This window comes from Anneissia japonica, unplaced genomic scaffold (assembly GCF_011630105.1).
Source record: "Anneissia japonica isolate Jap-2015-1 unplaced genomic scaffold, ASM1163010v1 scaffold670_len1213532_cov191, whole genome shotgun sequence".
Lineage (NCBI taxonomy): Eukaryota > Metazoa > Echinodermata > Crinoidea > Comatulida > Comatulidae > Anneissia > Anneissia japonica.
Window position 1 is genome coordinate 364,796 of NW_022693499.1, and position 15,716 is coordinate 380,511.

The 15,716-nt window shown below is 35.1% G+C and overlaps 1 protein-coding gene across 1 annotated transcript in view; it reads right to left on the minus strand.

Moving 5' to 3' along the window:
• Positions 1-6,238: 6,238 nt before the first annotated feature.
• LOC117100782 (degenerin-like protein unc-105) overlaps positions 6,239-15,716 on the minus strand; it is a 20,934-nt gene continuing 11,456 nt past the window's right edge. The window contains exons 5-10 of the mRNA XM_033240599.1: positions 15,383-15,521; positions 9,736-9,811; positions 9,451-9,508; positions 8,527-8,612; positions 8,213-8,288; positions 6,239-7,929 (exon numbers count right to left, since the gene is read on the minus strand). Of these exons, the coding sequence (XP_033096490.1) occupies positions 7,759-7,929; positions 8,213-8,288; positions 8,527-8,612; positions 9,451-9,508; positions 9,736-9,811; positions 15,383-15,521 (606 nt within the window). The 3' untranslated portion in view covers positions 6,239-7,758. The remainder of the gene's footprint in view (positions 7,930-8,212; positions 8,289-8,526; positions 8,613-9,450; positions 9,509-9,735; positions 9,812-15,382; positions 15,522-15,716) is intronic.

Here is a 15,716-nt window from a genome sequence, read left to right on the forward strand (position 1 = left end):
CTTAATTATAGATTATTATTATGAATCATCATCATAGTAGTAGAGGTACTAGTTACGGTATCATCACGTTTAACCACGTTCAAAAGTGTGTTGCGTTATATAATCAATAGGCCTGATAACAGATCAATTATTATTATAAAAAACTACAGTACAGATCAAAGTACACCTCATATAGTTAAATGAATTTGGCACTAAATGATTAACCTTATTTTGATCTTAAACCTGATAAAAATGATATAAATTACTCACATGAAAATTTTTCAGAAGTGAAAAAAATATCAGTGGCGTAGCGGAGGGGTATTCAGGTATTAGTCTAATACCTTCATCAAAAATATATTTTTATGCTCTCTCTATTTCGACAAAATAAAGAAAACAGCGACATTTAGTATTAGTGTATTACGCAGATTTTAAATTATAAGTGACACAATTAGCCTTCCGTAGAAAAGGTATCTAATAGGCCTAAATTTATTTCACAATGATAAACGGATTTTAGCGGTAAGTCCACCTCATGTTGTTTTTGATGAATGAGGTACCAGATAGTGCTAGGAGTATGATGGGTTGATGGTGTCCGAAATCCAAATACTCAGTGTCATATTCCTATTAACCTATAATAAGGTAGGACTGCCAGTAAAATTGATAAACCTTAAATTTCTGTAGTATAACTATAACTAATCAGTTGGAATTAAATAATATTAAAATTTAATCATTTTATGATTTAGGCCTATTAGTAATGTGCATGAAGCGTACAACAGAACTAACGCGGCATGATTGCTTTGGAAACCACCATCAAGTCATTTGTGTCACTGGAAAGGCCTAACTTCATTGTCATGTGAACAGTAGAGCGGTCGCTTGCACTAGGCTAGGAAAACTACAAAGACCGCGCGTATGCCAGGGCTCCTTCCTAGGCCTAAGCTATGCCTTATTATTCATAATAATTTTATAGCAATGACGATGTAATCCAAAACAAAGGCATGTCGACGACTAGGCCTGCCTAGGCTAGGCCAATTGTGTAACACAATGCACCTGACGGTTATTTGAATCAGTTCAACCATGAAACCTCTGTGGTCTAATGGTTATGACGCTCGTCGGTTCGAATCGGAGGCATTTTATTACACAATGTATTTATTTATAGGACAACTTCGTTTAGAGCTATGCTACACAATCTAACATCATGTCTTTTATTTGAACACTGTATTTACCTTTCATTGATGATTTATATATATTTATTCATTTCATTCTCTTTTTATTTCAGAATATATCCATACTTAAATTAACTGTAACAATAAGATGATTACAAAAAAAAAAAATCAATACAGCAAGGTATTTCATATAAGATGAAGCTTGGAGCTTTTATGAATGTGCTGTGTCACAGTACCAACTATTAGTGGCCCTTCTCCGAAATTCGAAAATTGATTTTTTATAAATGTATAGAAAGAAGGAATATTTCTAGATACGAACATTTCACTAGCACTGCAGAAATGTGGTAACTTTAGAAACATTCGAAATGCATTATTATAGCATATTTCCAAAGATCTAATGGTAGATACATTATAACTTGCCCATAGTGAAGAACAGGCAGTAACTCTTAAACAATAACCATTTTACATCATCAGAGCATTTTTTGAATTTGCTATGGAGAACATTACCTCTTATACATCATAGAGAGCGGTACTGTTTTTAAACATCGTTTTCATCATCATATCGTTGGAAATAATATGCCCAAGATACGAAAATAAATGAATCAACAAAATTAAGTTTCTTTTCTAAAAGAATTATAAATACTCGGAACTCCAGTCAATTTTCTAATGTTTAGGCTAATAACCATACACACAAACTTCTTTGCATTATATATCATGTCATGCTCTTGTACAAATTCCTGGCAGGTAAGTATCAATTTCTGAAGGCTACTCACAGAAGGTGAAAAGATAACCATGTCATCGGCATAACTTAAATTGTTTATCCTGATGTTGTTACAAACACACCAATGATTAGCCTCACTTAATTTATCATTTAGTTTAGAAATAAGCATTGTACAAAACAGAAAAGGGGAGATAACACACCACCTTGTCTCACTTCATTAGTGACGGAGAATTCTTTAGACAATTTGGTTCCCAGTGCACAGATCCTATATACATTGTATCAGAATTTTTTTGTCTTCTATACCAAGATTTTATTACTCGTACAACAGTTAACGGTACATTTCTATCAATAAGTATTTTAAAGTGTCCAGTTTTAACTCTGTCAAAGGCTTTAGGCCTACTAACATCTAAGAAGCAGACATTCACCGGGCTTCCGTTCCAATTTTAGTAATCAATAACCTGCTTTAATACATAAATACGAGTATCCGTTGAGTGGTTCTCTTTAAAAGCAAATTGATAGTCATTAGAGGGTAAAGATCCATAGACAAAATTATAAGAATATTCTCGAAGAGTTTAGATATTACTGACGCAATGGGCGATAATTGGTTTTGCTTGCAATGTCTCCCGTTTTGCGCTTAACTATACAGGCACGAGAATAAGTTTAACCATATCTTCTAAGGCCAATACATGTGTCAGCATAGAATTAAAACACTTAATTTTGCAGTAGAATGTTTCAAATGTTCCAAGGCAACCATCTAAGCCACAAGATTTCCCAGAGGCAAGTTTAGAAATACAATCGTTTACTAACTGAGGTGTTATACACACTGTAATTCATTTTCATTTTAAGTTATTCTTTAGCACATTTTCAACATAACATTTATGAGTAGTATTCTTAACGCAATTAAATAGTTTATCAAAGTGGTTGGCACACTCCTCACAAATGTTATTATCACCTTTAACACCGTCAATAAATTCAGAAGGCTTAGGCCCGGTTAGGATGATGAGTTCAAGCTTCAAATTTTCGCCATAGCATCCTCCTCATATTGCTCCTTATTATTTTTACATATTTTCAAAGCTTTCTTAAATCTACATCTAGATGTGCACATAACATGATATAGTATACCTGTCCTAGGCACGCCACAATAAAAATGCATCTCTCGCAATACTATGGAGTTCAGAAACGTGCTCATTCCACCCTGGTATGCACTGATATGATATACCTGGTATGCACTGATATGATATACGTACATTAGATGGGAAGCACTCTTCAGATGCACTTGAAAGGCAGTTTATGATACTATTGTAAAGATTATTAATCCAATTGTAATGTTCATTTTTATAACACTTTACGTCTTTACAATTAAAGCAGTCTCTATTAATTTGAAGATCATTAAAGAGCATATCAGTTCTGGAAGTGTATCCATGTAAAGCCTCATTAGAAATCTTTGACCATATAACAGCTTATATATATATATATATATATATATATATATATATATATGATATTGAAGGGAGTTAGCCGTTAACACTGTTGAATAAATATAATATAAATCATCAAAGGTACATATACCGTATTTAAATAATTAAATAAGACATGATCATACATAATATACGACAGTATTTCTAGCTGTATTGCCAGATTTATCTGGCCGAACGCCCTCTTGAGGCGTAGCATTGTGTAATACAATATTCCCGACGGTTATTTGGACCTGTTCAACCATGAAGGCTTCGTGGTCTAGTGGTTATGACGCTCGCCTTGTCAGCGAGAGGTTGCAGGTTCGAATCCCGTCGATTTATCTGGCCGAACGCCCTCTTGAGGAGTAGCATTGTGTAATACAATGCTCCCGACGGTTATTTGGACCTGTTCAACCATGAAGCCTTCGTGGTCTAGTGGTTATGACGCTCGCCTTGTCAGCGAGAGGTTGCAGGTTCGAATCCCGTCTGAAGCATTTTATTACACAAGGACTTTTATAGGACTTTATTCGTTGAAAAGCTACAGGGTAGCCTACGATGTTCCATCATGTCCTTATTTTAACACTGTATATGTACCTTTGATAATTTATATTATATTATATTATATATATACACTATATTAATAATAATTAGCTATTAATAATAACAGTTTTTCTATGTTTAAGTTTATTACATATGTTTATGATGAGCAGTTTACATATCTGACAGCATGGTTTGTTACACGGGCATGTGTTAGTGGGAAGTTGACTGGGGATAGCAGTAGATCTAATCGATTTGAGTAGGAGGTTGGCGTTTAGCAAAGATCGGGAGTTCTCTGAAGCGATTGGATGGATCTTTTTAGAGAGTTAGTCTTGGAAAAGTTGATCGTCACAGATATCCACATCATTTAAATGTTCATCTCATTATTTTTATCAGCCAAAGATGCTAGACTCCAAAAACCAACAACGTTTCTTGATCCTCAGAAAACAGGCACTTAACTACTTAATTATCAAACATGGAAAAATTCTTGTAAGTAAACCAAAATATTGTGACGTTTCGATACGTTATGAACTATGGAGGAAAGAAAAAGCTGCTTTTCTTTCCTCCATGTAAACGGGTCTTCATCAGATAGTGAATGGTTTGCTGTTGTTAACGTTTCCGGTTGTTGTGGGCCGCCTTCTACCAGTAGTTTCAGGACTGATAAGTTGGTTTGTTGGTCGGGTGGTTGGTTGGTTGGTTAGTTGGATGTCCGTTGATAATGGATTGCAACGTCACAGAACGTGTATTTTTGGTTTACTTACAAGTGTTTTTATTTCCATGTTTCAATCATCACAGAAACCAAATGAAAGCAGTGGCGTATCTAGAAGTCTTGAAATAGGGGTGATAATGTGGGGCGCGAAGGTGAATTTGGGGGTGGGGGTGAGGCTCGATGATCAGCTGAGGGCTGCTAATTCGCAAAATAAGGTGATTTTATGTGTTATTAACTACTTGACCGTGATTTTTTGAAGGGCGACTGGGGTGGGGGGGGGGAGTTATTTTTGGAGGGCGAGCGCCCCTCCCACCGCGCACCCCTAGATATGCTACTGAATAAAACTATTGGAGCTTATACTTAATCATCATATATAAAATTTAAATCCAAGAAAAAATATAGGCCTAACTAAGTTAGATTCAGATTCAATCGCAATTCAATTCAATGAGCTACTAAGTATCCTCCTAAATGGGTAGCAATTCTAAAAACTCTTAGGCCTATCTAAAAATCTCAATCTATTATAGACATTTTAAAAAGTGATTTAATTGTTGTTGTGACCTAAATTTTGTTGGACTCAATTAAAACATTTAGAACTACTGTACTTCTTCTTTTCGATAAGGGTGATTTGTTTTTACAGTTTATTTAGGACTTTGAATAACTAATTTTAGGAATAATAATTAACATTGTGTCTTAATGGACTATAAAGGCGCAAACCGAAAGCTAGTTATCACCCTAATCAATCAGACGATAATAAGCAATTAGTAGAGCTCCGCATAGTACACTATAGGAAAATTATTATACGAAGATTAGATTTAATGCTTGAAAAAATTTCCTGAGGGCCTGCAAGGCCCGAAGGAAATTTTTAAATGCATCAAATCTAAATTAAGTATAATGATTTTCTATTTAGTGTACAATGCATGCTCTACTAATTGCTTTATAAGTCAATCGCCGTCTTTTAATTTCAGTTTTTTATAACCAACTGTTGTAGCAATCATCGGTTGCTATAGTGATATGATCAGTATACGTGTGCGTATTTACATTTAGCTTATACTTGCCACAAGGCGCTTGTTATAGTTTTCCTTTATTATAGACAGCGCCGTCAACGAGCGAATAAAGTTCAGTTAATATCTTCAGTTGAGTCGTAACAAGCTAATTCGAAAAAAAAGAAATCGATTATGGGACGCCAATTACATTTGGTATGGCGCGCATTAAGTGCAATAAAAAGTAGATAAACCAAAAATAGGGCCTGGAACCCCAGGCTACATTTAGCTGTGCGTATGCTGATTTGTGCTCCTGCAGTACGCATTTAATTAACTGCTCATCAGCAGTACAGTACGGATACGATGAATAACTATTGTGTTAGAAAGAACTTGTTTGTAATGCTATTTTGATAGACTTTCGTCAAAGAAATAAACATTTCAGCATTAGGGAGAGAATACAGTCACTGACGTCCTTTTAGGTCGGTGCATGCAGACAGGTAAAATCGTGCGATGATTTCATAACTAGGCTAGGCTACGGCCTAGTAGTAGTAGGAGGTGGCCCGGGCGGCCTCCTGCCTGGCCTCCTGCCTACCTAAATTTGTTCCTTGAGTCTTTAAAATAAGTCTAGAATATTCCTATTAAACGTTCAGTTTGTTGTGTTTATGAGGGTCCATTTATTCAATGAATTCCTTAATTGTTCATACTTAATATTGAATTTGAAGTAACTTTCTTCAGGTTCTAATTAAGCTTGTTTTACGAAAGTAATTTTCAATTACAATTCAATTTTTATCGCGGTGTGCGATATATTCGCGGTGAAGAAAAAATGAGGGAATTTTTTTTGCACACGAACCTAAAAAAAATCAAGCCAAGCGTCCACTAAAATAGAAAAATTGGTGGACGCTGTGGAATAGGCAAATAACATTGGGAGTTACAGTGATGACGTCACGATTGACTTATAACATATATTATTGCAATTTGCACTAATATCTTGGATTAAAATTAGTTTGTATTTTTAAAATGTTGATCCTGTATGAAAACCTGAATACTACCGGGGAACATCAGTAATAGTAACAAATTGAGTCTGGTTCTACTGACCAAGTTTTCATGCAGTCGGTCCAACCGTTTGTTACTAGCAATATTTGATTTTGACACTAATGACCCCTGTGACTTATTGACATTAAGATCATATCATATTTACAATGTCCTTTATCATCCATAATGAGTTTGAGCAATATAAAAAATATGGAAATGATTGACATTTGATCTATTAACTTCGACCTATAGGGTGAGGAGTATTTACTTTATGAGGTGTTATTGGTTCTTAATCAGACCAAATTTGGCCCAATCGTTTGCAATAGCATTTTGAAATGTTACCAGATAGAACAAAAGAATGACCGTTTAATGACTTTTGACCCTAAATACCTGAACACCATAAAGACCCTACCTTATCCAGTCAGTTGCACTGACTGGGTAAAAAGACCCACTGGATCTATGGTTCATTTATACACTGGATTTTTCATACTTACTTCCTTTTGATAAGGACATTTAAATTCTGGCCTACAGTTTTCTTAAACGTAAACATGTAGATTCTTATAACATTTACCATTGGGGTCAGCGAGAGTGTTAGATACTGTATCTCATTCTTTTATAGATATCCAGTAACCGAATGATAGGTGGCGTTTTCCAAACATGAAAATTATGGACACACCATTTATAACATTTTGTAGAATATTACAGAAACTAACAACATTTAATTACAAACTGCAATAACTAATTAAAAAAATACAAATAATATAAGTAACAGTAGCACCTTCTTTTGACTAACAAATTGTATTGAGAGATTGTACTTATTTATTTGTAATGTGACATAATAATACGGCTATAGCTTTTATTGTTTTATTTCTAAAAAAAACAAATTGTACTCAAAAACAGAATACAAAGAATTTTGTTTTAAATACAATGCAATGGCTATTTTTAGGTCTTGGGTGTTCTACTAAATGTTATTGGTAATATTGGCATGTAAATGTAATTTTTATAATAGCTATTGGAGGTGTTTATGTTATGTAAAAATTATCGGCGATTGTGTTGGGCTAAGAATGAAAAATATATGTTAGGCTTAAGGCTCCACATCAATATATACTTGGTTTCGTACACTTTTGTCTATCTTTTTTGAGGTTTAGAACGTATGTAAAACACATTGTCATTTATGTTATCCTTGCTAATTATGCGAACTGGGGCTGATCCCTGCTGACTTAGATCTTACCACTGATTCGAAGATGAAGTATCGTGTTAGATCAATAAATAACTCAAAGACCTCAAAAATAGTGAGAATTGATAGTCCAAGCCAGAGCCCAACAAGACCTCCTAACGCACCAATCAAGTCGATAAACTTAAATGAAATAATAAATAGAAAACAACATAAGTAAACGATTTGATGGGGGAATAATTATGATGATGATGATGATGATGATGATGATGATGACGATCACGATGGTGCTAATGATGATAATAATTGTGGTGATGGGATGATGATAATGTTGATGAGGATAATGATGGTGATGATTATTATGATGATGACGATGATGATGATGATGATGATGAAAATGATGATGATTTTGTATAAGATGGTATTTCAGTCTCTTTATAAAACCTTTATATAGCAGGATGTTTACCGTGTATGTAAAAGATTGGGTTATCACTTCGTAGTTGAGATCTTGATAATAGATGTCCAGATTAAGAAGATTTAATCTGAAGACATAAAATACAAAAGCAGAAGATGTTAGTACATAAACTGCACCTCTTAAATTATGGTATAACGATTAGAAAATTACTGAATTATAATAATAATAATAATAATAATAATAATAATAATAACAAGAACAATAATAATAATAATAATAATAATAATATTAATAATAATAATAATAATAATTAATACTGATTAATCAATCGACTAATGGCACTGGAAATCAAATTTGAAACATACCTTATCGCTTTGTTATCCCTGCAATCAGCCTCTACAGTTTTCCTTAGAGGCTTGGAAAAGTTTACTAGACGTTCTTTCAAATTTTCCTTTGATGTAAAAACAACAAAAAAATAAATTGAATTTCAAAAAAAATAATTATGCTTAACTTTAAGCAATGTGTACCGTACGTTACACGTTAACACCGTCTTGCGGTAATGCTTTATACATAAATGAACCTTTCCTGAGTGTCAATCAAACTTAACAATTGACCAATAGGAACAGGACTAGAAATACGCGCGTATCTAATAAGCTCACGTGTTGTCTGACAAGCGCATGTGTTTGCGTATGTTCTAACACTGTCTTTTTGTGAACCTTAGCAACAATATCCAAGGGCGGAGCTTAAGTTTACAAACTCACACTCTACGAATGGCTGTTGTTTTGTGGGACCTTAGCAAAAATTTTGAAGATAAGAGGCTTAGCGGAACTGCCAATTGGCAAGTGATTCATTAAAACATATTGACTGGTATAGTTAGGCAGACATTTATTTATTCTTTTTTACTCTTAGATAGAGATGGCAGGATATAAAGGAAAATAAACTCTTATTCCCAATGGGGATTCACCTACCATACCCGACATAGGCTACATAGAGAAGCAATAATTTTACTATAACAAAATCATAAAGCTTTCGGTACACCATGTGTAAAAAATATGATTTTTGGGATAGAACCACTGGTTTGTTTTCAGTGGTTTTTACCTCAACACCATATTTGTACACACTGAAATTTTTATGATTTTCTTATTGATACTCGCCATGCAAACCTTTAAGAAATTCAATAATTAATTTTACGTTTTTACAACAAAGTAAAACAAACAAAAGGTAATGTGTTAAATGCAAGAAATGGGCTGATCTACAAAATACCTTAGCTAAAAATTGTGATACCTTACTTTGTAGTTGTCTGAAGGCCAGTAGGACGTCGAGATATCACTTGTGTAGCTGGTGGTACTAAACACAACAAAAATATTTTATCAATACAATAGGCTATATTTCAATTTCAAGCTAAATGTTACTGAGAAACGTTTATAAAAACAATAATGGGATTAGAGTAATAGGAGCTTTCAATTGCGTAGGACGGATCATAGAGCAAAGAAACAGATTCACCTTTCGGTGGTGAATGGTAATATAGAAAGGTTCCTAATAATATCGATGATCGTGTTGTTTGAAATTCTTACTTGCATGGTTGTTTACATAAGCACTTGCTGTAACCTGAACCTCTAAACCTTTTCTGAAAGTCTTCTACACATTCATCTTTAAAAGAAAATAGAAAGAAAAAAGAGCATTTACATTTAAGCATTTACACAAAAATATTAGCATTGAAGAGAGGGATCCAATGCTGTCAAGACAGCATTACTTTTGTCTTTTACTAGTACGTACAGGTATGCAAGTCTACTGCCATTAGACTGAGACAGACAACTACGCTGCCCCACAAAGAGATGTATCCCTTAACACCCATAAATTAATTCTTTTCTTTTGCTTTCTTCTCTTTTTTTCTTTAAGGTCAACAAGGATGTTCATCATTGCAGGGTTAAAACCCTCACTTGACAATATTGAATCTTGCGTGCAATGGTGATTGTGTTATCCTGAATGTTCGCCCTGAGTCATGTTGAAAAACCTGTAGACTGTTTTTTTTTGTTTTTTGTAATATAGTAATAATAATAATAATAATAATAGTAATAATAATGATAATGATAATGTTACAACATAATATTTAAAACATATTAATTAATGAGACAACGAGCCTTGCCAGACATGTTAACGTATATATTGGTATAAAATATAAAAAACATTCAGAGTGATGGAGAAAATCACTGGAGGACATACACGATCAAGTCTTTAAAACATTTAGATCATCGAGGCGGCGCAAAGATTACCCCGACGGGTAGGGGGAAGGGGGGGCTGATCCCCGATGAGAGCAAAGTGGACCGGGGTGGGGGGCTGATCCCCCGATAAGAGCAAAGTGGACATGTTCGGACGTCGCTCAAACTGTTTTAAAAGTGGTCCAAGGAGCGAATCGCCCAAAATTATGACAGTTTAGGTTTTTCAAAGACTTGCTTAATCGATTTTAGAGTCTATTCCCCGACGAATTGTGGTTTTCCTCCTCGAGAGTGGGGGGGGGGGTGCTGAAGGTTCTTATCCCAGCCCCCACCCCACCATCAAGTCAAAGGAGAGAGAACGGAAAAATTTGCGAACGGACCTAGAGCGTTGCAGACCGATTGTGGTGAATATTAATACTCATGAGCTAGCTCTGATCCAACTCGAAGCCGATGATGTGCGAGCAATCAACAGAGTCTGTATTTTTATGCCTATTTTAAAGTTTACTTCATTGTCTGTAAAAATTTGTATGCACCGCTATTTTTGTTGTGTATGCCACCGACCTCATTATTATATACTACAGGATCTTATAATCATTCATTCTGATTGTCCGAAATAAAGCAATTTTAAGTCCTCTCCATAATCCCATAAATAATTTATCTTAATAAGCAACTTTTCATAGACATGGTACCACTTTTGACATTTGTTTGTCTTTCATTTTAAATTTTTTTTTATTGGTTGCTTTTGTTTGATAACCAGATTTGTGATTTTTATTAGCATGTATGAATTTGTTATCAATTACGTTAATTATTTTTTTCGGTTTTGTTTAGCATTAATTTAAACATATTTCTAAATTGTGTTTCTTTATATGCCTATATTTAGGTTTATTTCATTGTCTGTAAAAAATGTTAATTTGGATGCACCACTATTACTGTTTGTGTGTGCCACCGATCTTAAGGTATTACGTTAATTAATTTTCTCGGTTTTGTTTTAGCATTAAGTTAAACATATTTCTAAATTGTTTTTCTTTATTCTTGCCTACATTTAAGTTTACTTCATTGTCTGTAAAAAATTGTTAATTTGGATGCGCCACTATTACTGTTTATGTGTGCCACCGATCTTAAGGTGTTACTCACTAATAAATTGACTGATTGATTGACAACGCACACCAGAAACAAGTAGGTTCCCATGCAAAAAGTAGGCCCATGCAAATGTTACGTGAACACCTGGGAAGGAAGGTGCAATCACGTTCTGTTGCCTAGCAAAAAATTTTCATCTTGGGCAGCAACCCCCTAACTCCCCTCTCGACGCCACTGAGCAAACGTCTGTACTGTAGCGTGAGGGGAGGGGGATAGCCTACTGATGTACTGTGTATAGCGGGGGACGATATTTTATAAAGCATAAAACTAGGCCTAAGTAGTCAGTGCAATTATTTGTAATAGAAAGTACACTTTCGAAAGAAATTAATTAAAAATAATAAGAAAAAAAAAATAAGTAGGGCCTAAGAATAATTCAGTTGCAGACGTACCTTGTTTAAGTATTATAAGCTAACTATGCGGCTCTTGTTGCCCTAGCTAGCAAGGCATTCGTGTGCAAAGCAGTGGTGTTTGTTTATCCATGAAAAAAACACGCCGGGAAAGTTTCCCTTGCCAGGAAAAGGTGACGTAATCTAGCTTATGACGTATGCATGCTAACTATAGCGTGAGTGTGACGTCACCAAAAAATAAAAATTTTCTATTATAACCAAAACAATGGTAACTACAAGGTTCCCTTTTTAAAAAGAATGAAGGGTAGCACCATCTCCTTGCCATACAAATTACAGCTCCCATTGACGTCTCAATCGAGAAATACGGGTAGCTGAAGTTTTTCTCGCAAATCTGACTACGAAACCATATCGAAATTTCACGTTCCACTCTGAGTTACGCTTCGCACACGCCGCTGAGGGCGGCTTTCCGGGAACCCTGCGTCAAGATTTATTTTAGCCAATCAGAACACAGGAAGCCCACGATGACGTCAGACATAGTCATAAATGAGGAGCCTCACTTCGCTGTATGCTACATTCGTCTCGCAGAATGGTGAAACAAAGCTTTCGCATGTTAGTACAGTAATATTAGTAGTAGTAGTTACAATTCATAGGGTTATTAGAAGCAGTAAACTAACTATAAGGTGGGTTATCAACAGCACCACTTAGGCTGTTACCAGAAGATTGTTTTACGCTATTGTTGGCCTAATTATTATATGGTTGGTTCATTATGTGATACTGTATACATTTGGTATGTAGGCTTAAATAATACCTAGTAGTATTAGTAGTAATAATTGAATTTTCTTGCAAAATACTCTTTAGAAAAATGATAGAGTATTTTGAGCTCCTTGGTAAAGAAAACAGGCTATAATGTATGTTGCCAAAAAAACATGACCCTGTTATTGGAGAGTCGGCCTAGTATTATAATTGACTATAAAGCCTTAGGGAAGTAGGCAGGTGGCCCCCAAAAAGGTTAAACAGCCTTGTATTGGGCCAGCCTACTAAAATTGACAGAACACAGAGAGGAAGAGGGAAAATTAAAGAATCAACGCCTAGTTTTAAAGCCTCATTTATTTAATGATTAGGGCAGAAAGCGAGACTGCCGATGCTCCCCAAAATTTAACAAATCGCTCAATCACATACTCATCAATGTACTGTACCACCAAACGATGATAATCCTACACATAAGTAGAAGCTTAAATCCAAAAAGGCTCTCTTAAATCAAAAATTAAAGCTTTTTAAGGATCTATCCTTGTCAGTCTTCTTTACTCTATGCACACAGTGGACCTACTAACTAAATTAAGTGGACTGACTGACTATCCTCATCCCCACCCATGGAGGATCCATTACTTGACTCGCGAATTCTTTTCATCAGAGCGATTATTATGTTTTCCCGTCATTGCGGGCTTCCTATGTTCTGATTGGCTAACTAAGGGCTCTTAGATTGTAAGCAAGCGCGGATCCAGACCCAGGCGAAGGTCAGGTTGAGAAATGAAAATAAAACGTTGACCATTTTTCCACCAACCACTTATTTTAAACATTACCATTAGGACATTGTTAAGTTTACAAATCCCATGCCAGGAAATGGAACCTAAATTACCCTTTCATTCTTTTTATTTTTGACGAATTGAGCAAAAAAAAAAAAAAAAAAATTAATACACTCGAAAATGGCACTTAAATTCTACAAGCTAGCATATCCAACTAAGCCCCACCATGGAGATGCAATGGTGATATTTTAATTCTACATATTTTATTATTGTTATATTTTTATCCATCCTGTAAGTGGCGATATATCGCGGGTTTTTTTTTTATAAATAAATAAATAAATTTAAAAAAAACAACTTTTAGATGCCAGAAAATGGCACTTTAATACATAAAAAAAAACTAGCAAAATTACTATATTCACTTGAGCCCACCACCGGTTGAGGCTAAGGTGAGAAAATTTTAAGAATTGGGGAATTTTAGATACCAGGAATGGCACTTTAATATTTAAAATTTAGGTCGGTTATTTTTTAACATTTAACTTTTTTTTATAACTTTTCCAACCTCAAGCACCCTGAGCACCCACCTCACCCCCCACCCCGATACGCCGCATTGCAGCAATATCTTTCTTGTCTCTCTATTTTATCGGGCACACTCGGTTAATGTGAGCAAAGTTCAAACTTTTGTATGACTTTTTTTCCACAAATCTCTATTTTTCATAAGTTGTAGAATGTACAGCCACTGTGTGTTGTAGATCCTTTTCTAAATGTTCAATGTATGTAGTCGGGGCCGTCCTTGCTTACTTTTCCCATTGTTGGCTTCCCAAAAGAGAACCCTTGAAATAACTTCATTTTTGTAGCAATGTTCAGCTAACCTTCGTGCCCTCAAAGTTCTTGATACAGGGGGAATAATATAGGTAGGTCTATATTTGTAATTATGTTGTTAATTCAATAATGTTGATATTCAAGGCGTGTCTAATAATCTTAAAAATCATCAAAACTTTTCTCTCTCAAGAATCTGTTCGTTTATCTTTTTTAGAAATTCCGTAATAAGCAATATTTGTTTTAAAACCTAGATCACCTGGCGTTCTGTTCTATTTTCTCTATGGTTAGACAACCCGTGGTTTGAGTAGCGAACTCATGGGTCTGTTCTGATTGGTCAGTTCTTTGGTTTAATTGACATTCCGGAAAGGTCAATTTGGGAGAGCACGTGTGTTTGTGGGACAACCGCCAATTCCTGGCCCTGTTGTGATTGGTTGTTTGTTAAGTTTGATTGCCACTCCGAGGAGATCTATTACAGTATGTTTGGCTGTCCATCCTGATGCAGCGCGTAGACTATTTAATTCAAAACACAAACAAGTGTCAGATCATCATAATGAAAACTTTACCCCTTTTTCAGTATAAGCTCAGTCAGGTAAATTTGACCTACATAGTATGCATGAACGCACTCAACATAGACAACACTAAATTTCGTATCTGCTATTAAAGCGCGTGACGTCATTTTACCAACTGCTAAAAACCGTTTTGAATAGAAATATTCGAAGAAAAATGATCACTGGTCATGGTCTCTTAATTAAAAAGCACAAGACTTACATGACAAGAAAGCTTAGGAGCTACACTTGACCGTTTACCCGGACCACAAAGTTCAGCAACCTATGGTTGCCAAGTTATGTGAAGTAGAAGCAGTTAGTATACCAAAAAAAAAACACCCTAATTTTAACATTTCCCTATACAAACTCATAAGAGGTTGTTAGTTTTATAATCCGAGCGCCTAGATTGTCAAATGAAACCATTCAAATTATATACCGGTAGTCGATTTTGTGAGGAAAAGGGGTCACGTTTTCACTCATTTAATGTAACCCGTTCAGTGAACAGATGACGGAAAGTTTTCATTATGCATTGACCCTGGCGTTCCATAGAAATTTACTATAAAATCAATTCCAACATTATGTGCCGCTTGAAACATAATTCTGAGCACTTGAATAGCCTGCTGGTATCACTTACCATCTTTTTTATTTGTAAGGTCACATGGTTTAACAGTCCTTTCTTTTGGATGCGAACGTGTTTCATTGTTGGGATAGTATATGTCATAGCAACCGCATTGTTCCATTATTTGTCGTTGATAACACGTCATCGTACATGTCTATTTGTAAGACAAATTGAAACAATTGAAACCATATTTAATCATAAATGACATGGTTGTGAGGCTGTCTCTTATACACATCTAGATGTGTATAAGAGACAGGCGTAAGCCTGTAGGCCTAGCCTAGGCCTAGTTTATGCCAGTGTAAGTAGTACCAGTGCAAATATATAGGAATTTGGGTCAACCCCGATTTTA